Source organism: Cricetulus griseus (genome assembly GCF_003668045.3).
Source record: "Cricetulus griseus strain 17A/GY chromosome 1 unlocalized genomic scaffold, alternate assembly CriGri-PICRH-1.0 chr1_0, whole genome shotgun sequence".
Classification (NCBI taxonomy): domain Eukaryota; kingdom Metazoa; phylum Chordata; class Mammalia; order Rodentia; family Cricetidae; genus Cricetulus; species Cricetulus griseus.
In genome coordinates this window covers 249,078,379-249,099,617 of record NW_023276806.1, presented here as the reverse complement: position 1 = coordinate 249,099,617, position 21,239 = coordinate 249,078,379, and the positions used below count along the sequence as shown (strand labels likewise).

The window sequence follows — 21,239 nt, the reverse complement described above, 5'->3', positions numbered from 1 at the left end:
TGCCCTGACTTCCCATCACCCCGAGGCCAGGAGGGTGCCAACAGTGCCTGTAGCTTCCATGGTTGGCCAAGGTATGGCTGTGCCTCCACATGAAGGTGCCCAGGCCAGCATAGTGGCCTATGTTGAGGAAGTCCAAGGCAGCAGTGGTGGTAATGGCCACTACCTGCCCCAGGAGCTTCCCCAACAGGGCCCTTCCTTCTGGACCACTAGCCAGGCCTAGCCAGTGGCTGTTATGGAGTTACTGTTTCCTGCTCATGGCCTTGGCTCATAGTCATCCCCTTTGCAGCCAGGTACCTGACACAGGTGTGCCATGCCACTTGGGAGTCCCTGCTGACACAAAGGACTCTATGCCTCCAAGCCTTGTTTGGTGGGTTTTGTTTTCTGAGACATGCTGGCTCTGTGGCCCAGGCTGGATAATATCAGAATCCTCTTGCCTTAGGTGCCCATTGCTGGGACCACAATCCAGAGTGTGGTGTTCTGCCCCATGCAGACTCTTCCCTTTTCAGATGACACGACAGGTTAGGAATACAGTGTTTAATTGAGCTCCATAGCACCTGCCCCCAAGTGGAGGGCGTTCCCAAGCACCAAGGAATCACCACCCTGCAGCGCCAGCTTCCACTGCATGGGGGGCCCCAAAGCACCCTTTCCTCACATTCCATGGGGCCAAACTGGATCCCCACTCACTGAAACAATAAATATGACCTCAGAACCAAAGCTGGCGCAGGGAGTCCCACAAAGCTCACAAACAGGCTGCCACCTAGTGATTTCAAATCAAGGACTGGGCATGGGAGTGAGCCAGAGCCTGCCTGGGCATGGGAGTGAGCCAGAGCCTGCCTAGGCTGGAGTGAGGCCCAGGCCTCAGGCGGACAACCATGTCCTCGGCCCAACATTCTTTCTGATCACAGAGCCACAGCTGTCTGCCCAAAACTCTCATCAGCACCCACAGTTTTTGTCTTGACCAAATTCCGGGCAGGAAAGGGGAAAGGGGACCCAGAAGCCTGGGGACAAAACGGGGCAAGGCTTTCTGAAGACGCCAGAGTCTAAAGCAAGGCAGAGAAGCGAGGTGGTGAACCAGATCACTGTCCGGGGGGCAGACCGAAGGGGTCGGTATTTCCGGCCTGGGTTTGGGCAAGCCGGGAATCGCGGTTGGCCTGACCCATCTCCCTACGGATGTCACCAAGCGCCGATTCTGGGTTCTCCAGCAGCCGCTGGAAGAGGCTGGGTCTGGCACGGGGTTCACGGCACTGGAAGGTGACAGCTGTGCCCGCATCTGCCTTCATTTCCCGGGAGAAGCCGTCGGAGGAGCCGTCGAAGCAGCGGCCGATGGCAATCTCCTTGGCCAGCCGCGGGCTCTGGTCGGTGACAGTATAGACGCCATAGTTGTGGCCCAGTGCGTCGAGCGGCGCGAGCATAGCGAAGGTGGCCGGGTCGTCGTCGGGAGCCGTCGGTGGGTGCCGGGCCAGGTAGTCCTGTAGGAGCGCGTTGACGGCCACTCGGCGGCAGCTGCCCTGAGGGGTCACAGTCACCAGCGTCCTGTCCACCTGGCGCTGGTCAAACAGCATGCCCCCGCACTTGAACTCCACGCAGGCGGCCGAGGCACCGGGGCGCTCGGGGTGGCGCACGCTTCGGGTGTCGCGGAGGCCGTAGAGGCGGCCGCGCGTGCCCACGTGGGTGCCGCCCGCGTTGTGCGAGCGCACCATGTACTCCTGCGGGCCCTGCAGCCGCACCTTCAGGAAGCAGGCGCGGAACTCCTGCGGGTTGGGCCACCAGGCCAGCAGGTCTCCGGTCCACGAGGCGGGCGCGCCCTCACGGAAAGGCACCACGTCGTACTCGTACTTGTCCGCCTCCACGCGCGAGAAGCGGAAGTGGCTGTGGGTGACCGGCGCGTCCTCGCAGTCGCGCAGGCGACGCCACGGATACATGGGCCCGTGCGCCTCGGACTCGCGGCCCGCGCGTGGGCGCGCGAGGTTCACGCGGAAGCCGGTGCGCTTGAGCGCCGGGTCGTCGTGGTCGGTGCGCTGGTAGCCCAGGCGCTCCAGGTAGGGCTGCGTCACGCCCACGGCGGCCGCGGTCGCGCGTGGCCGCGATGGCGCGGCCTCCAGCTCCTCGCCGCCCAGGGTGGCGGTCACCAAAGCCGTGTAGGCGTCGGGCCGCTCGGCGTCGCAGAAGGCGGGCACGCATGCGCCGTTGGGCCCGGTGACCGCGCTGTCGAAGCGGCCCCACGCGCGCGGGTTGCCCGCGAAGCCGGGCGCGGGCTCCAGGTTGAGCAGCGTCACCACCACGCCCTGCACCTGCTCGGCGGGCGCGAAGCGGTCGGTGCCGTACGCGCGGACCTTCACGAAGCAGCGGCGCCGCTCGGGCACGTCCAGGTTGAAGAGGCGGCGCTCGCGCACGGTGAGCGCGCCCACGAGGAAGGCGCGCTCCTCCCTGCGCGCGCGCCGCGCCGCCGCCTCCTCGCGCCGGAAGCCGCCGCCTCCCTGCTCGGCCCCCTCCCGCTCCCACAGGCCGCTCTCGGGCTCCAGCGACCAGAGGGCCAGCGCCTCGGCGTGGCCGGGCATGCGCACGTGCTCGGCGTCCACGCGCACGGCCGCGCGCGCCGCGTGCAACTGCTCGGCGGAGCCGGGGGCGCGCAGGTCCACCGCGAACATGCCGTAGGTGCGCAGCGGCGCCATCTCGCCCGAGCTGTCCAGGAAACGCAAGTCGCTGGACGCCGCGGACGCCGACGCCAGGTCACGAGGGTCCACGAAAGTGACGCGCGCTTCCACCGGCCCGGTGTAGGCGCGGCCGTCGGGGTGACGGAAGGTCCCGGGTGGCAGGACCAGTTCGCCCAGCGCCGGCGCTGGCGCCGCCGTCCCCTCCGCGCCGCCCAGCGGGATCGCACCGCCGCGCTCCGCGTCCAGCAGCACGGAGGCCGCCTTGCGCAGCGCACGGACCTCGTGGTACACGCCGGCGCCGCGGGGGTCGAAGGGCAGCACGCGGACGCTGTCCACGAACTCGCCTGTCGGGTCCACGAAGGTCACTACGAGGCGGTCGGTGACCGGCGGTACCTGGATGGTGAAGTCGCCCTGGTAGGAGGTGAAGCCGATGGGCGCGCGGCCCAGCAGAATCCTGGCGAAGCGCAGGGGCTCCCCGGAATCCGCAGCCACCACGCGGCCCCTCACCAGCCCCAAACGGGGCAGGCACTTGCGACAGCCACACTCGGCCACCACCTTCACCGGGAGCACGTAGCCGGAGCAGCGGATGTCCCTGCTCTCCAGGCGCAGCACTGAGCAGCAGCGAGAGCCCGTGTCCCCACAGCTAGGGCCGGGGTCCGCGGGGCCCGCGCAGCGCGTATCCGCGCACAGGCCCACATCTAGGTACGCGGGGCCGCCGCCCGGCTGGCCGCAGTCGTCCGGAAGCTTGATCAAGTATTCCTGGGGTCGGGGATCGCAGGCCGGCTGGCCGGGAGCTGGGGAGTCCACACAGCTGGGTCAAGGGAGGGGGCTGAGATTGGGGACGTGGACTGGGCTCAGGTGGGGCGGGACCGGGAGGCTCACCGAGCACCGTGAGCTGGGCGGCGCGGGAGCGCACGGCGCCAGCCTCGTTCCAAGCCTTGCAGTGGTACTCCCCTGCCTGGTCCTCGCGAAGCCCCCGCAGCTCCAGGTGCGACCCAGACCCATGCTGGCGCCGGTCCAGCAGGGTCCCGTTGTGGAACCTGAAGAAGGCAGTAAGTGGGGGTGGGCCGACTGCCTCTGTCATTAGGTCTGGTGAGTGGCTTCCTGGAGCACAGCCTTCTCCCTGGACCTCTGCACTCTGAATAAAGGGAAACTGAGGTGGACATTCTCTCCTAGAGGTCTTGGTTTTGTTGAGACATGGCTGTGCACCCCAGGATGACTTTGAATTCTTGATCTCGACAGGCGTGTCTACCAGGGCTGCTTTGTTTCTTCTTCTTCTGAGACATGGTCCCACCACTATGTAGCCCACTCTACTTCAAGCTACAACAATCCTCCTGCCTCAGCACTGGGATCGTGTGTTCATCACTGCACCTTAGGTTTTAGAGGTGCCAAAGGGGACAGGAACTCCCACCAACCCAAAGCTGGCCCAGTTCCCTGAGTTGGTGTAGACACTCACCAGGAATATTTCTTAGGCATGGGGGTCCCCGAAGCCTTGCAGCAGAAGGTCACATTCTGGCCTGCCTCTTGCACTCGGGACTCGGGGTGTTTTACCAGGTATGGTTTCCCTGAGGGGATAGGAGTTGGCCAAGGTCATGGCCCCAGAGACCCCTTTTCACTCATGGACAGCCTGCCTCACCTTGTACTGTCAACAAATGAGTCATATCTACCCCCCCTTGGCCTGGAAGGTCCTCCCCTGTCACTCAATCCCATGTTCTTGGCTGCAAGGACACTCACCTAACTCTTTGAGGACGATGGTCACCACGGCTGAGTTGGAGCTGTTGGCATGGGCCAGTGCTGTACCGGTGGAGAAGCCATCCATCTGGGCACTGACATTGGTCTGGCCGCCAGCACAGACTCCAGGCACCAGGAAGGTTCCATGGGTGTCACTGGTGGCTATGGTGCCAGGTCTGGCTTTAAGGAAGACCCTAGCTCCTGGCAGCGGTCGCCCAGATGGGGTGACCACTGAGCCCAAGAGGATGTGGTCAGGGCACCTGCAGGTGTCAGAGCTACACCCTAAGGGAACATGGGGCGGCAAGGACAGAGAACTCGTGGGGAGAGCTTTGCACTCAATCATTCAACAAACATGTAACACCCCCCCCCAACCAATTCCCCTTGGGCTTCAGTGTGGCTGGACTGGAGTCAGGGATGAGTGGGCACAGCTGGACCTGGGGTGGGGGTGGGGGAGGGGGTGGGGGACGGACTCCAAGAGGCTGATTCACAAAAGATGGTGAGCATTCATTCACAGAAACACCTAGGCAGGGCTGGGAGGGAGGGAGGGACACAACATCTGTCTCACTTCCAATGCTGCTGCTTCTCCACAAAATGGAAAATTACAGTGGAAACTTCAGGGCAGAGATGCCGGTGGTGTGCCCACCATTGGCAACCTCGTGCCCCCACCCTATGAGGGCCCTGCTGTAGCTGTTTGCAGACCATGTTTGTGGAGCCCAGGCCCGAGTGGAATTTCCAGTCCCCTCCTGGCTGGCCCTGGGCATCGTGTCTGCGTGGGCGAGCAGGACAGACAGAGACTGAATGCTGCATGCGTGCACTCAGTAGGCAACTGGCTTCCGTCTACAGAGGGCTGTGTGTACACTAGAGGAAATGACTCCTTAAGTCTGCCCATGCCTGCCCGGTATTAACCGACCTCTGCGTAGTCTCTTTGCCTTGCGTATACTGGGCCTAGGAGTCTATGCCCAGTAAAATCGCGTTCGACTGTGTGAAATCACGACCCAATCGGGCAAAGGAGGGAAGGAATTGCCAGTATTGTACCCTTATAGGCCCTTGCTGGTGTCCCAAGCTCCTCCCTTTACTGGCCTGACCTTTTCAGGGCCTCCACTTCAACTAGTCCAGTCCTCTTGGCTCCTTATGCAAGCCCCACCCCTGACCGTCCTGTCTTCAGGCTCAGTCCCTCTTACCTGGGCACCGGGACCTCACGCACTTCTGCGCCTCCTGGGGATTACCAAGACACGTGTCCCCAGACGAGCTTTGACAGCTGCGGCGGCGCAGGCGACGGCCTGGCCCGCAGCTCTTGGAGCAGAGACCCCACGCACCCCATGGTCCCCACGCAGCCTCTGCGGAGCAAGGAGGGAGATGAAATAGAGCTGCTCACTCCCCGCAGCGGGCTCTCTGGACTATGCGAGTCCGGTCCCCTGCCCCCTCCCAACATACACAGTGGTCCTGCACAGAGCCAACCCCGGCTCCAGGCTCCCTGCTAAGTGCTTCTGGTTAGCCCTGCTGTTCCCCCATCAGCCTTGAATACGATGGGGGCTCAAGCCATCCTCCAGCTGTTCAGGATGGGCCGATGGGGTCCTGGCATTCTGGTGCACTACCTACCAGTTCCTCCCCTCAAACCAATGCCAGCAGGTGATGGGTGTGTCTCATTGAAGCCACGCCCACGGCCCCACCTAGGTGCACACCCAGGCCCTGCTTTCGCTACGCCTTGCTCCCCAGGGTCACACTTTCTATGGTCCCGCCTTTACCGAGTGGGCAGCGGAAGCGCACGTGGTAGTTGGAGCAGCGGCGGCCTCGCGGCTGCTCCCGATTGAGGCACCAGAAGCCGCGCGCTGGGTTGGCGTGCACCTGCTCGCCCACGGAGGCCGGTAGCGCCCAGTCTGTGGTGCGCGCCTCCAGCGCCAGAGGCCGTGGGCACACGCGCGCGGGACCGTAGTAGAAGCGGATGGCGGCCAGGCTCTCGAAGTCGCCATCTCCTCCCGGATGGTCCACGTTGAACCATGACGTCCACTCGCTGGCCTCTGCGGGCACCGAGTACTGAGCCCAGGTCCCCACCTCCCGCCAGTCCCTCTAGCTTGAGGCCCTGGGGTCAGGGCTTCCAGGAGCTGTGCTATCCAAGAACTCCACACTCTCCCCACCCTCCCCCATAATCCCACCAGCCCCAGGTCACACCGCCGGTTGCAGAGGCCCTGACTCACCCTCCCAGTCCTCCAGGGCTGGCGAGGGCTGGCCGGGGTCTGGTCCTGGGAGGCCCCTGGCAGCTTCGATGCGCTCCTCAGTAGAGGTGGCGTCTGCAGGAGTGCAAGGAGGCACAGGATGGGGACCGCTGAGACCCCCTTCTGGCGCAACAGGGGGAGCACGACCACCGCCTTTCGCGGGATAGGAAACAGCTCTAGCCCCGGGGGACCGCGGCACTACCCATCCCCTCGGCGGCTAGTGCCATCACTAGACCCCGAAGCCCTGTCCCTCTCCACGGGTTGGGTGACTATGTCCCGCTCTGTGCCCCAGTGTTCATCAGACACAAATTTAATCGCCTGCATTCGCCTTTCTGTGCGTTTTTCTGCCCGCAGACTTCTGCGTTCTCTTCTACTACTTCTGGTTCCTCCTCCTCTACTCTCCGGGTCTCTAGGTGGGGCTCAGGGCACCAGCAGAGAGGTGCTTGGTTCCTCTAGCCTCCAGCTTTCAAAGATGGACTAGACGGAGTGACAGCCCATAGAACCCTTCTTGCTGGGTCCCCAGCCCCGCGGAGGGGCAGCTCCGACCCCTTGGCACAGGTTTGGAGACCCAGCGATCCAGGGTTCAAAGCTTTGGCCTGGCGCTCTATCCCCGGAGGGTAGAAGAGGTCTCCTTGTGCGGCTCTCCGCGAAGCTCGTGAGGTGCCCCACCCCGTTTTCCGCGGCCTGACCCGGGATCCCGGGCGTCTCACCTCGCGCTCCCGCTAGGTGCGCCGCCGCGATACAGAGACAGAGCACGGGCAGCGGGGACGCCATCGCCAGGTCGCAGCGGCTCGGCTGGGCGCTCGGATCCGACTGGGGCCGGTCCGGCGGCCGCTAGGCACTGGCGAGGGCGGGACGACCGCAAGCCACGCCCCCTCCAGCCGCACGGGGTCGCCCTTTGGTCCCCCCCGCGGCGCCTCCGCCCTGGGCCGCCTCGCGCCGCGCCGCGCCGCCCCACGGCTTCCGCAGCGGGTCCCGCGCCGCGCCCGAGGCGTCATTTAGTCTTAAACCTAGAGCCCCCGGGCGCTCCGGCGGCCAGAAGCTCTCCTTCGCGCTTAGTTAGCTTCGGTCTTCAGCGCTCTAGGCCACCCCCGACTGCCTGAAGTCGCTCCCGGTCTGGCCTGTGCTGCAGCGCACAGCTCCCCTCCCCAGGCCCCGGGAAGCCCCTTCTCCCGCACCCGGTGCGGCGCACAGAGCAGGCGAAGGGAGAGTGCAGACGTTTATTGGGCGGGCGGGCGGGTCACAGCGCGGCCACGCACTCGGTGCCGGCGTACTCGGGCAGGCGCAGGCCGAACTTGCGGCGCACGTCCTCAGGCACGAACCTGCCGGCCACGAAGTGGCGGCGCCCGGTGAAGCGGCGGGCGCAGCTCTTGGGCGCGGCGAGGGACACCAGCACGTCGGGCTGCAGGGCGTCCGCGGCGTCGCCGCCGGCCTCGGCGTCCCAGCCTGAGGACGGAAGGGGGCGCTGGGAGGAGCGCGGCTCCGGACCCGGGCCGCCTGCCCGCCCGCCCGCCTGCCCGCCGCCCCCACAAGCCGCCCAGGACCCTCTGCCAACCCTGCCCGGGACGTCTCCTGCCTCAGGCGCGAGCCGGAAGCCGCCCGCTCCTCTCTGACAGGAGGCCTGCGGCTGCAGGGTCCCCCTTGTTCCCGGCCCCCGGCCCCCGCCCCGGGACAGCCGGAGGCCCCGGCTCGGATGCTTCCACGCAGCCCCCAGAGAGGGCCGGCAGCTGTGTGTCCCCGCGGGCCAGGCCTGAGGAGCGAGCTCACGTCTGCGTGGTCCGGCACGCGGACGGACCGCGAGGACACCGGGTCACCTGAGGCGGCCACTGGCAGCTTCCCGGTCCTGAGGGTGGGTGCGGAGCAGGATGAGGGCAGACACGGAAACCGAGGCTGAAAGAGCTGGGTGGGGAAACTGAGGCTTGGGGCGGTGGGGGGGGGCAAACGAGGGCACAGAGGCTGCCCGGGCGGCATGCCTGAGGGGACGTCCAGGCTCACGAGCGGGATGGAGAGCCGCCTCAGGGTGGCCAGCGCGCGTGCGCAGGGCCCGCCCGCCTCCGCCGGCAGCACTCCAGGGCCCAGCAGGGCGTCCACCACCAGCCCGTACGCGTCGTCGATGAGCCGCGCCTGTGTGAGCACCGGGGTCAGCGGCCCGGACCCGGGGTGTGCCGGGCGGGGTCAGGGTGGGCGCCGCTGACCTCGGCGGGCAGGAAGGACAGGAACGGGATGTCCATCTTCTCGCACTGCGTGGTCAGGTCGCGGTGCAGCGTGTCGGCCGAGCGCACAGGGCAGAAGATGCTGGGCTGGTAATCCTGGAGGGACCGGACCCGTCCGGTGACGGCGGCGGCGGGAGGGAGCCCGCCCCGGGTCTGTCCCCCACCACAGGGACCCTGTTACTCACGAACACCCGCAGGTGCCGCGCACACGCCAGCCCCACAGCGCCGTTCTGCTCGGGGCCGCACACGACCAGCACGGTCCTCTGCTTGCGCGACAGCAAGGACAAGGGGAAGGCCTGCGACACAGCACAGCAGGGTGGCTCGATGAGAGGGCAGAGGGAAGAAGAGGTGGTCTGCCAGCAGGGCAGGTTGACTCGGTGCATCCAGGCTGGGAACCCGACCTCTGCGCCGGGGCCCCGTGTGGTTTGTTTACTCCTTGCACACTCCGGGCACAGCCCCGCTTTCTTGCGCAGCTACCCCCGATTTACAGCTTAAAGTGGGGCTAGCATCGCGCCTTTATCCCTCTCCATTTCCTATCTGTTGCCTTGTATTTCAGAACCTCAGTCTGCACAGGGTTTTTTGCTTTGTTTTTGTTGAGAGGTTCTCGATCAAGCTGGTCTTGAACTTGCAGCAATCCTCCTGCCTTAGGCTTTCAACAGCCTAGCTGGCAGTTGTGAGCCACTATGAGGGCAGTCTGGGCTACAGAAGAGGACTCAGTAGATAAAGGAGGGACCCGAGTTTCTTTCCTGAAACCCGCATGGTGGACGGAGAACATTAGCTCCCTCATGCTCACACTCACACGATGGGGGTGGGGGGCAAATAAATGTTTTTTTTTTTGTTTTGTTTTTTTTAAGGAAGGAGAGGCTAGACTCTGGAGGAGCGGGGACATACGCTTCCTTGGGCTTCTGCATTTATAACTGAATTGCCCTGGTCCTGCAGGACCCCAAGGCCAGCCAGCGCCTCTGGGGGCACTTCTGGGGTGAAGGTTACCTGAGCAGGATACACTACTTTGAACCCTGCTTCAGACCTCATTTGACTACCCTGCCCATCTCCTCGTGGGGGCATTTAAGGGCCTGTACTTGGGCGGCCCAAGCCCCACCCTGTAGGTGTTGCCCCTCTGGGACCCCACTTGTGCCTTGTCTGGCAGTGCGCCTGGAAAGGAAACCTTGTTCTCCAGTTTCCCCACCCAGCACTGGGTTGAAGGACCCTCGAGCAAAGTGGGCTGGTACCTTGGTCACAGCCACCGCACTGGCGTGCCCGTATAGTTCCACCAGCTGCTGCCACCCGAAGCGGTACTCATCCAGCAGCTCCCGCTCCAGGGCGGTCGCCTCCGAGGTGCTGCAGGCAGAGTCCGGCAACTGGCTCAGAGGCACAGAAAGGGAACGGAGACTCGGGGATGGCTCTGGCCTAGTCCTGATCTGTGTGACAGCATCTCTTGCCCAGTTTCCCCATCCCACAAGCTTGTTTTGAAATGGCAGCCTGAGGCGTGCGCACCCTCTGGTGGTTAAAGATACACACGTCGCTCACTTCAGCGGTGTTTTTTGTTTGGTTGGTTTTTTTCCCCCAAAGCTGAGCGACCCAGAGATCAGAAGATTCTGAATGCAGTCCGATTCTCCCAGCTGCATATCCCAGTGTGCCATCCAACTCCTAAATCTCCTCCCTCAGATTCATATCCCAAACCTTGAGAATTTGATGGGGTGGTGAGATTTCTTCCACAGAGATTAGTGGCTCTAGACACTGGAGAGGGCAGGGAGTGAGGATTGTCAAAGTGGGTTTTGAAGATTGCAGAATTTAGCAGCTCATTCAGGAAAATGGAAATGGGACCTTTAACCATGAGACCCTAGACGGCTTATCTTCTAGGACAATGAAATTAAGATATCTGAGCCTTGCTTTGTAGCTCATGTCTTTAATGCCAGCACCTGGAGGCAGAGGAAGGCAGATATGTGTGCATTTAAGCCCAGCATGATGTTCCACATGATGTTCCAGGCTGGCCAGGGTGAACCTGTCCTTGTTTGTTTTTTGTTTTTTTTCCCCCCTAGACAGGGTTTCTCTGGGTAGCTCTGGCTGTCCTGGAACTCACTCTGTAAACCAGGCTGGCCTCAAACTCACTGAGATCCACCTGCCTCTGCCTCCTGAGTGCTGGGATTAAAGGCATGCGCCACCACTCATGGACATGAGGCCCTATCTTAAAAAGAAATAAAGATTACTACCACGTGGCTGAGGGTTGTCTCCAGCTACCTCTAACAGAACTGAATAAATTACATAATTCATGAGTCTGTGTTCAAAAGTCATTAGCAATTCAATGTTGTGTGTGTGAACACCTGCCAAGCATGTGTGAGGTCCTGGGTTCCACACCTAGCACTGGGCAAAAATAATTTCTAGAAAGCAATGGCAAGTTCTAAACGTGTCCCAGCATGGGACAGGGCAGAGGCTGGGGGCCTCCACTTGCTGGGGGGTGCAGGTGAGCTGCAGAGCAGACCCTGCACTACAGAACCACGACTGGGGTAGAACAAGGTCTGCCTGTGCCAACAGCCCTCTTCCCTGATTTCCCAGCTGTGAATTGAGGAGGGGGTGCCAACTGGCCAGCAGTCACTGCCATGAGAGGACAATCAGGTAGGGTACCCTGGAGGAGGGGAGGTAAAAGAAAGAAGTAAGAGCTGGAAGAAGTCCAGATGTGTGGGGAGCATGGCAGGCAGGCAGGCAGGCTCAGTGCCACACGCCTGTAATCCCAACACTTAGCGGCAGAGGCCAGTCTGGTCTACAGAGTGAGTTCCAGGACAGCCTGGGTTACACAGAAAGAAAACTGAAAAGCACTGTGAGGTAGACACTGCAGCCAAGAGGACAGGAGCTCAGGGACAGAGAACCTGGAAGGAAAGGAAGTTGGGACAGCACATCCAGTATGCACTCAGTACGGGGCAAGGCCTGGACACAGTGGCACACACTAGAATCCCAGCACTTGGACCGTGAGACAGAATGGTCTCAAAGCCAAGTCTGTGGGGCTGAGGGACTAAGTTCAGCTCCCAGCACCCACGCCAGGCAGTTCACAACCACCTGTAACTCCAGCTCCAGGGGATCCAATGCCTCTCACCTCCATAGGCACCAGAACCACACACACACACACACACACACACACACACACACACACACACAAACACAGAGAGACACACACATACACACAGAGACACACGCACACACAAAATGAGATGATTTATGTTGGTAAATGGCTTCCCTTGCAAGCATCACCTTAGTTTAATTCCCAGAACCCAAGGAAAAAAACAAAAGCAAAACCTAGCTGGGTACAGTAGGAGAGTCTGTAACCCAACTGCTGGTGAGGTACAAACAAGAGAATGTGTGGAACTCACTGGCCAACCAGTCTAGAAATCAGTCAACTTTAGGTTCAGTGAGAGATTCTGTGTCCAAAAACTGAAGTAAAGACACAGAGAGGAAAACACCTGATGTGGACCTCTGGTCCCCACTTTCTGTCTGACAGCCATGGCTGCTTCTGCAGAGGTGATAGTGAGCAATCCCAGGGAACAACTCGACCAGGGCTGCGGCTAACCCTGGTGGACAGAGTGAACAAGAGCTCATGGGACCAGCAGGGAAGCCTGTCTGCTGTTTGGAGGCTGTTATGGGGGAGGTCTCCCCCCACCAGTTCCAATGCTGCTCCTAGAACAGGACCAGCAAGGGTAGGGTCTCTTTCAGGGCCAGTGTTGAGGTCTGACAACCCCAAATCACTTCTAGAAGGGCAAAGCACCCTCCAGTCAGGGCATGCCAGGTAGTCTCTCCAACACCTCTCCCCATCACCTTTGCTCACCTGGTTGCCTGCACACAGTCTCTGTGCCCTGAAAGAAGGCAGCAGCATCACCCGACCCTGAGCCCTCTTGCCTTCTAGTAGCAGCCGGTATTCAAAGCCTCTGTGTGAGCCCAAGTCCCTCAGGGTGACACATCAAACATTGAGGGGAACTATGAGGGGGCAGCTTGCCTGGAATGCGGTTTCCCTGGCAACTAGGCTTCTGCTGCACCCAGCAGACCCTAGGGCCGACCCCAGTCATTCCCCTGTCACCTGCTGACCTGAGAAAGCGCCTCTCCTCTGGTGCCTCTCCAAGGCTCTTGGAGGCCAATGCATTGCCGCTCATGGTTACACAGGCAGGCAGGCTGACTCGCACTCCCTTTTAAGCAAGTCTGGTGGGCGGAGCCCTGACTGGGAGCCTGCTCCTCAGGGGCTTCTGTGTACAGTCATTGGCCCAAGCACAAGGGCGACTTAACCCATGATGTGCCACGGCAGCAGACTGGTGTAGGGGGATCCGCAGAGTCAGACGATGGCATTTATTTGACTGTTCTTTATTGTGGATATCGCTCGGGCCCTACGTATACCAGGTGAAGCCGAAATTGGCGTTGTCCAACTCCTCCTGGGTGCGCAGCCCATACAACTCGGAGTTGAGAGGCGGCACCCAGCGCGTGGTGTGGAAGACAGACTCACCCACCTAAGGGCAGGAGCAGGGTCAGTCCTCAGCAGTCCCCCTGACCCTGGCCGCCACCCCACCCCACCCCCACCCCACCTACCCCCACCCTGGACTCACCTTCCAGTCAGGCACATCTTTCATGATGATGGCCTCCTCCTCCAGGTTCTCCCGAAGAATTTGCAGGGTTCTGTGGCCACAGGGTGGGGCTACAATCAGACCTATCCAGGGCAACCACTCTGTCCCTTCCTTGACCTATAGCTCCTCCCATTCTGACCTACCTCCGGTCCTTCTCTGCCTGGAAGAGCGGCATGAGGGCGATTCGAGCCTCCAAATCCTCGATCTGCAGGCGCCTGTGAAACCAGGACACCCACTCGGGGTCAAATGTGGCCACTGAGGGAGTGTTAGACACAACCTGACAGGGCCACAGGGTGCTGGTGGGGAGCGGGGAAGGCTGGCCGCCTGAGTTGGAACAGGAAGGCAAGTCTACAGCTGACACAGGCAGGCTACAGCAAACACAAAAGTGTTGGCTTCACACTTTCCTTTCAAATAAACTTTTTTTTTTTTAAATCCTAAAAATAGCCCTGTCTGATGATCTGGGTGGAGAGGGGGGCACACTCATCACCAGGCTCTGGGCCTTACAAAACCAATTTCCCTTTGTTCTCAAAATAGCAGGGTGCTGGGTCTGAGGTCTTCCAGCAGTTATTACCCCCACAGGGAGTTGGGAATCTCTCAACTTCAGGAGCTGGGAAACAGAATCCAGTGATGTGGTTCAGGAAGAGGCCTCTAGTGGAGTTCCTTTTCTAGTGACACCCCCATCTATGACACTCATGGTCCTAGTCTCTCTGCCTCCCATGGCCTGGTTCTTTTTTTGTTGAGGTCTCACTGTGTGGCCCTGGCTGGTCTAGAACTCATAGAGCTCCACCTGCCTCTATGTCCCAAGTCCCAAGCATATCTGGCCTGGTGATCACACATAATACCAGATGGGAGACCCTTGAGTCCCAGGTGCCCTATTTATGCTAACCTGGCCTGGGAACAGCTGAAGGCCTGATCCACCAACCCTTTATTTTAGGACAGGAAGTGAGGGGTAGGACAGCCAGCCAGGACTTTTGCCCTCACAGAACCCGGTGCTGAAAAGGGCCCTCCCTACCTGCGCTCACGGTTCCACTTCATCATTCTCCAGTAGCCAAAAAACAAGGTCCCGATGCCCACAGCAAACATGCTGTAGCCTGCAAGAGAAGTGAGGCCCTCCTTCTCAGCATGGTCCCTCAGGACCCCACCCAGCAACACTGGGTCTCTGTGAAGTGTCTGCTGACTCTCCTCCACAGGTGGCCTGTCCCTTCCCAGCCACTTCCCCAGAACAGTCACTGACAGTCCTGCTTTGTGTCAGTCCAGGCTGCCACACTTTCTGGAAGGTACAGGCAGCAAGGGCACAGGAGAGCCCTATGGTCTAGAGCAGAACTTCTCAACCAGTAGGTCACGACCCTTTGGGGTTCAAACTACCTTTTCACAGGGGCCACATATCAGATATTTACATTATATTTCATAATAGTAGCAAAATTAGTTATGAAGTAGCAATGAAAATGATTCTATAGGTTGGAGTCATCGCAACATGAGGAACTGTATTTTTGTTGTTGTTTTTCAAGACAGGGTTTCTCTGTGTAGCTTTGGAGCCTATCCTGGCACTCACTCTAGAGACCAGGCTGGCCTCGAACTCACAGAGATCCACCTGCCTCTGCCTCCCAAGTGCTGGGATTAAAGGCGTGCGCCACCAATGCCTGGCGGAACTATTTTTTTTTTAAAGATCTTCCTTTAAAAAATAAAAGATTTATTTACTTATCATATACAGTGAAAAGGGCACCAGATCTCATTACAGATGGTTGTGAGCCACCATGTGGTTGCTGGGAATTGAACTCAGGACCTTGGGAAGATCAGCCAGTGTTCTTAACCCCTGAGCCATCTCCCCAGCCTGAGGAACTGTATTTTTTAATTGTTATTTTTGTTTTTCAAGATAGGGTTTCTCTATATACCCTGCTGTCTTGGAGCTCACTCTGTACATCAGGCTGTCCTGAAACTCACAGAAACCCACCTGCGTCTACTTCCCAAGTGTTGGTATTAAGGCTAGCGCCACCACCATACTGTGAGGAACTGTATTAAAGGGTCGCAGCATTAGGAAGGTTAAGAACCACTGGACTAGAAAGACAAAGGTGCCAGGTGTGGTGGCCCACGCCTTTAATCCCAGCACTCATGGTAGAGGCAGACAGATCCCTGTGAGGTGGAAGCCTGCGTGGTCTACATAGGTCCAAGACAGCCAGGGCTACACAAAGAAACCTTGTCTTGTGTGTGTGTGTGTCGGGGTGACAACAACAAAAGGACAGATGCCTGGTCCCCACCAGAAAGCATGGCTCTGAGCAGCACCACCAGAGGCTGGAAGTGCCCCCGGGGTTGCACAGCCTGCTCCTGACTCCAGGGGTGGTGTAGGCGCCACCAGTCCAGCAGGGTAGGCCACCTGCCTTACACCCAGGGGAGACAGGGACCACTATAAATAATTACTGAAGACCAGCAGGGGCAACTCCAATCCTGACTGGCAGGACAAGCTCCAGGGATTATCTACCAATGACTAGAGAGGGTATGGAGAAGGCTGGGCCACAGGGGGAAGAATGGGTTCTGGGGTGCAGCCTGACTGGACCCTCAGCTAGGTCAGGAGCTAAATATTTCCACCTACTCAGCTCGGACTTTAAGGCTCATGCTCAGAGGCCAGGCCCTCCAGTAATGGAAAGCAGGGGAAGCCTTTGGTGTTCGAGGCCATCTCTGGCAGGCTGACTGCAGGGTTAGTCAGCCCTCACCCAAATGGGAAAGCACCTGTACAAATGCTGCACCCTCATTTCCAACAGCTAAGAGGGCCCTAGGGGCCTCATCTTCAGACTCAGTCCCAGAATCTGACCAGAGCTGCTCCTAGTAATTTCTCAGACCAAACAGGCCCTTGTGGGGGGCTCTGGTCCTCAAGTGTGGGCACAATTAACACTGAGGCAGCCTATATTCAGGAGGTGCCATGGGCGAGAGTAGAGCCCACACACACCTTCCCCTCCAGCCACCCCCCACCCAGTAGCTGAAGCTGTAGGAGGCATTGCCACCCTGTGCCATTCTTTCCTGAATCAATAAACGTGTGAGTGAGTGGCAGTTCTTCCCCAACTGTGTGCAGACTCAACACAATCACCATCACAGCCTTGATCCTTTCTCCTCTGCAGAAACCCACAGTCAGGTCATGAGATTCATATGGAAGTACCCAGGGCAGTAATGCTGCTTTCAGGAAATGTGACAGCTTCAAACTCATCAGGCAGCTGTGCACAAAGACACGCTTGCCAGCAGGACAGAACCGGACATCCACGATCCGAAAATAAACCCTCAAAGTTTATGGCCAATTAGCTTTGGACAAAGATACCACAATAATTTAATGGGGTTGAGGAGACTTCTCAGCACTGGACCACTGGCCACACAGAGATGCACAGTGCCCCTGCTCACCTGGAGAAGGAACTCAACTCCCAGTGGATGGAGACCGGAAAGTAAGAGCTAGAGATGTCCAGGGCTGAGCTATTTATTTATTTATTTATTTATTTAGGTTTTTCGAGACAGGGTTTCTCTGTGTAGCTTTGGAGGCTGTCCTGGCACTCCCTCTGGAGACCAGGCTGATCTCAAACTCACAGAGATCCGCCTGCCTCTGCCTCCGCCTCCCGAGTGCTGGGATCAAAGGCGTGCACCACCAACGCCCGGCCAGGGCTGAGCTTAATAGGTAGAATGCTTGCCAGCCTAACATGCTGACTCCTGATCCCTAACAGCATCATCCAGGAGTGGAGGCGCATGTCTGTGATCCCACCACTCAAGAAGCAGAGGCAGGATAATCAAGGGTTCAAAGTCATCCATGGCTACATAGGGCAGCCAAAGCTATATGAGAACCCATTACACACACACACACACACACAGACACACAGACACACACACACACACACACACACACACACACACACACACACACACACACGGCTAGAAGTGATATCAAAAGCCTTAAGGCAGGTGGATCTCTGGAGTTAGAGGCCAATCTTGTCTACATAGAGTTCTAGGCCAGTGAGGATAACATATGAGACCCTGTATCAAAAAGAAAAAAAATAGATAAATTTAAAAGGAAGGAAGGAAAGAAGGAAGGAAGGAAGGAAGGAAGGAAGGAAGGAAGGAAGGGCCCGCACCTTTAACTCCAGCATTCAGAAGGCAGAGGCAGGTGAATCTCTGAGTTTGAGGCCAGCCTGTTTCACACAGTGAATTCTAGGCCAGCCAGGGCTACAGAAAAACTCTGTCTTGAAAAAACAAAAGAAAACAAAAGAAAAGAGAAGAAAAGAAAAGAAAAGAAAAGAAAAGAAAAGAAAAGAAAAGAAGAGCCCAAGTGCCCTGATGCATTCTTATAACGCCGGTGCCCAGGAGGTGGAGTGGGAGGGTCACTGTTTGCAGCTTCCCTGGTTTGCAGCAAGTTCCAGGCCAGCCAGGGCTCTGCAGTGAGACCCTGGTTCAAAGAAAGATGTGCACAGCATGGTGCTCCCCCCACCTCCTCCAAAAAACAGTGAATATATAAATCTACTTTAGAAGAATACAAACAGGACTTCCTTAAGTAAGAGAAACTATTTGTGTAAATGACACTATTAGCTGAGCAGGCCACTGGGAAGGGAAATATCTGCAGAGTATCTGAAAATGTCACAGTACCCCAAACTCAAGTCATCAATAATAAAAATCACATACTCTGGGTGGTGGTGGTGCACACCTTCAATCCCAGCACTTGGGAGGCAGAGGCAGGTGGATCTCTCTGAGTTTGAAGCCAGTCTGGTCTACAGAGAGAGCTTCAGGCCAGCAAAGGCTACACAGTGAAACCCTTTCTCTAAATAAATAAATCTTAAAAACAAAACAAACAAAAAAAGGCGCAGAGCAATAAGGCCAGCACAGCTGTGTCAGGATCTAAAGGGGAAAACCGCATGTGATTTCCAAACAGAAGGAAGCGCTGGGCAGGTGGTTCAGTGGGTAGAGTGCCTACCTAGCAGGCACAAACCCTGGGCTCCACAGCCAGCACCACAGAAACCAAGCTTAGTAACACACACCTGTCATGCCAGCACTCAGGAGGTGGGAGCAGGTTCAGTGCAGGGTCACACTAAGCTACAGAGAGAATTCAAGAGCTACATGAGACCTTGCCTTTAAGTAAATAAAATGCAGGACACATAAAGATTAAAAGTAAGGAAGTAAAGCTTGTAGGCCTGAGGAACCCCCCAGCTTAGTCTAGGTGCCTATGGGCAAATGCTATGCAGTCAGCATGGTGCAGGCCTGAGTGGGGCACAGGCTTGGGTGTGTTACAGCTCAGAAAGAGATGAAACAGAGGAGCTGCCAAGTGGCTCAGCTGGTAAACGCGCTTGCTGAAGAAACCCCGTGATCTGAGCCCCATTCCTGGAACCCCCACGAAGAAAGAAGAAGAAAACTGACCTCCCCATACACATGCATACACAAAACAATTATTAAAATATAGAGCTGGGCCTGGTGTTGGTGGCGAACGCCTTTAATCCCAGCACTTGGGAGGCAGAGGCAGGCGATCTCTGAATCTAAGGTCAGCCTGGTTTACAGAACTAGTTCCAGGACAGCCAGGAATGTACAGAGGAACCCTGTCTTGGGGAAAAACGGAAGGAAGGAAAGAAGGAAGGAAGGAAGGAAGGAAGGAGACGGTGTACACACCTATTATTCCAACACTCCAATGCCTGAAGCAGGAGGAAAAGAGAAAGGGCATTCAAAGCTAGTCTGGGCAAGAGTAAGAATCCTCAGAAAAAAGAGAAGCTGGGCAAAGGAGGCAGCTCAGGGGCTAGGAGCACTGGCTGTTCTTGCAGAGGAACCAAGTTTGGTTCCCAGGACCCATGAGGTATCTCACAGTTGTCTGTTACCTCCAGTTCCAGGGTTTCTGGCACCCTCAATTGGGCTTCAAGGGTATACACAAACAAGGTGCAAAGACATACAACAAAACACATGAAACAAAAGATTAATTAAAAAAAAGGGGGGGGGGGGCTGGAGAGATGGCTCAGAGGTTAAGAGCACTGATTGCTCTTCCAGAGGTCCTGAGTTCAATTCCCAGCAACCACATGGTGGCTCACAAACATCCGTTATGAGATCTGGTGCCCTCTTCTGGTGTGCAAATATACATGTAAGCAGAATGTTGTATACATAATAAATAAATAAAATCTTAAAAAAAAAAAAAACTTTAAAGAGTACTTGCTGACCATGTGGTGGTTACACCTTTAATCCCAGCACTCAGGAGACAGGCAAACCGATTTCTGGGTCAGCCTAGACTATAGAGTAAACTCCAGACAGCCGGGCTACACAGAGAAACCCTTTCTGGAAATAAATAAAGCACTTGCTGCTCTAGTTCAGTTTGCAGCACTTACATGGAAGCTCACAGCTGTTTTTAACTTCAGTTCCAAGGGATCTGACACCCTTTTCTGGCTTGCACAGACACCAGACATGCATGTACTTTGTAGCCCAAGCTGGCCTTGAACTCAAGATACCTGTCTGCCTCTGTCTCCCAAGTGCTAGGATTCAAGGTGTGCTGCACCTGAACCACCACCACCACCACCACCACCACCACCACCACCACCACCACCACCACCATCACCACCACCACCAACACCACCCAGCCAGGGATTCTGTGTATTGCTTTGGAGGCTGTCCTGGAACTCACTCTGTAAACCAGGCTGGCCTCGAACTCACAGGGATCACCTGCTTTCAAACAGGGTCTCACAATATAGTCCTGGCTGGCCTGAACTCTTCACATAGTCTAGGCTAGCCTCGAACTTGGGATGATCCCATCTTTGCTTCTCCTGGGTAGGGCCTGAAGGTTTTGTTTTTTATTTGAGGTATAGTTTACAAAATATGCACAGTAAAGTATAATGAATTAAAATCTAAATCCGCAGAGGGTGGAGTTACCAAGCTCAGGTCCTCTGGAAAAACATCAGGTACTCCTAAACACCAAGCCATCTCTCCAAGTTCCTGAATTCTTTCTTTTCTTTTCTTTTTTTTTTTTTTTTAGCAGAAGGCAGCATCATGTAGCCCAGGATGACCGGTGTCCACCACTTGGTACTGTTTATGCGGAGCTAGGAGTGAGACCCAGGACTTTGAAATGTTAGGCGGGCACTATACCGATTGGACCCCAACCCCTAACTATGGTATTTTTGTAACCCTGAGCAACGAGGGTGGGAAACTTAATATTCTCCCCATTCTTTTCCTGCTGAAATCAACAATACAATTCTAAATGTTACTTAAAACACACATGTCTGTCAGCCTGGCAAGTGGAGGCGGAGGTGGGGGGTCGAGAGCTGCAGAGTGGCCTGGGCTCTGTGCCAGGGCACCATCGACACACACGGAACCTCCTCTTTGGGTCAATCTGTCATTCCAGCACCCAGGGGCAGCGGCAGGGCGGCCACGATTCTGAGGCTAGCCTGGGCTACACAGTAAGGCCCTAACTGCAAAAAAAAAAGAAAAAGAAAAAGGTGCAGACTTGTCAGGTCCTCCCTCGGCCGGCCTGAAACCAAACAAAGTCTGCGAATCGCGGCTCGCTCTGAACGTCCCGCAGCTTAGCTTCTCCAACTGTGGAAGCCACCTGGGGGCCGGGGAGACGCGCAGCCGGGTCCCTCAGGGCGCTGCGACGGCGAGGCCTCCCTCCCTCCGTCCTTCCCTCCCTCCCTCCCGGTGTGACATGACCCCCGCCGCACACTGACCCGACAGGCCCCGGCGGGGCAGGTTCCGCTTGTAGTCGATGGGGCCGTAGCCCCCTGGCGGGGGCATGTCCTGCTTCACCTTCGACGCCGCCATACTTGCGACACCCCACTTCCGGTCACCAGCGGAAGTGAGGCGACGCTCGGCGGCCATTTTGAGTGTGGCGGAAGTGGGTCGTTC

At 57.7% G+C, this 21,239-nt stretch overlaps 3 protein-coding genes across 4 annotated transcripts; all 3 read right to left on the bottom strand.

The window, feature by feature from the left end:
- Nucleotides 1–519: 519 nt before the first annotated feature.
- Nucleotides 520–7,503, bottom strand: LOC103160703 (cartilage intermediate layer protein 2). Its single transcript, XM_027394614.2, has 8 exons — nucleotides 7,309–7,503; nucleotides 6,581–6,673; nucleotides 6,131–6,403; nucleotides 5,567–5,722; nucleotides 4,389–4,667; nucleotides 4,111–4,219; nucleotides 3,537–3,694; nucleotides 520–3,448 (listed from the first exon to the last, which is right to left on the bottom strand). The coding sequence occupies exons 1-8, from the start codon at nucleotides 7,370–7,372 to the stop codon at nucleotides 1,077–1,079; spliced, it is 3,504 nt and encodes a 1,167-aa protein (XP_027250415.1). The 5' UTR covers nucleotides 7,373–7,503; the 3' UTR covers nucleotides 520–1,076.
- Nucleotides 7,504–7,743: 240 nt separating this feature from the next.
- Yjefn3 (YjeF N-terminal domain containing 3) lies at nucleotides 7,744–13,022 on the bottom strand. 2 transcript variants are annotated; one of them, XM_027394616.2, is made up of 6 exons: nucleotides 12,883–13,022; nucleotides 10,041–10,149; nucleotides 8,997–9,107; nucleotides 8,794–8,907; nucleotides 8,572–8,722; nucleotides 7,744–8,044 (listed from the first exon to the last, which is right to left on the bottom strand). In XM_027394616.2, the coding sequence occupies exons 1-6, from the start codon at nucleotides 12,945–12,947 to the stop codon at nucleotides 7,839–7,841; spliced, it is 756 nt and encodes a 251-aa protein (XP_027250417.1). In that variant the 5' UTR covers nucleotides 12,948–13,022; the 3' UTR covers nucleotides 7,744–7,838. The 2 variants fall into 2 exon arrangements, with proteins under 2 accessions (XP_027250417.1, XP_035307498.1); XM_035451607.1 differs by lacking the exon at nucleotides 7,744–8,044 and having other exon boundaries at nucleotides 8,580–8,907; nucleotides 10,041–10,308; nucleotides 12,883–13,003.
- Nucleotides 13,023–13,136: 114 nt separating this feature from the next.
- Ndufa13 (NADH:ubiquinone oxidoreductase subunit A13) lies at nucleotides 13,137–21,219 on the bottom strand. The gene is made up of 5 exons (XM_027394619.2): nucleotides 21,062–21,219; nucleotides 14,422–14,500; nucleotides 13,553–13,624; nucleotides 13,392–13,461; nucleotides 13,137–13,295 (listed from the first exon to the last, which is right to left on the bottom strand). Exons 1-5 carry the CDS (start codon nucleotides 21,210–21,212, stop codon nucleotides 13,176–13,178), a joined length of 492 nt encoding a protein of 163 aa, XP_027250420.2. The 5' UTR covers nucleotides 21,213–21,219; the 3' UTR covers nucleotides 13,137–13,175.
- Between the last annotated feature and the right edge of the window lie 20 nt (nucleotides 21,220–21,239).

Coding starts and splice junctions, on each gene's coding strand:
- LOC103160703 (XM_027394614.2), bottom strand. CDS start 7,372: ATGGCGTCCCCGCTGCCCGTGCTCTGTCTCTGTATCGCGGCGGCGCAC. Junction 6,674..7,308: donor GCACCTAGCGGGAGCGCGAG/GTGAGACGCCCG, acceptor GCACTCCTGCAG/ACGCCACCTCTACTGAGGAG. Junction 3,449..3,536: donor CGCCCAGCTCACGGTGCTCG/GTGAGCCTCCCG, acceptor TGGACTCCCCAG/CTCCCGGCCAGCCGGCCTGC.
- Yjefn3 (XM_027394616.2), bottom strand. CDS start 12,947: ATGAGCGGCAATGCATTGGCCTCCAAGAGCCTTGGAGAGGCACCAGAG. Junction 10,150..12,882: donor GAGGAGAGGCGCTTTCTCAG/GTCAGCAGGTGA, acceptor CTCTGCCTGCAG/CACCTCGGAGGCGACCGCCC. Junction 8,045..8,571: donor GAGCCTGGACGTCCCCTCAG/GCATGCCGCCCG, acceptor TTCCGTCCTCAG/GCTGGGACGCCGAGGCCGGC.
- Ndufa13 (XM_027394619.2), bottom strand. CDS start 21,212: ATGGCCGCCGAGCGTCGCCTCACTTCCGCTGGTGACCGGAAGTGGGGT. Junction 13,462..13,552: donor CAGGCAGAGAAGGACCGGAG/GTAGGTCAGAAT, acceptor CTGTGGCCACAG/AACCCTGCAAATTCTTCGGG. Junction 13,296..13,391: donor AAGATGTGCCTGACTGGAAG/GTGAGTCCAGGG, acceptor TCCTGCCCTTAG/GTGGGTGAGTCTGTCTTCCA.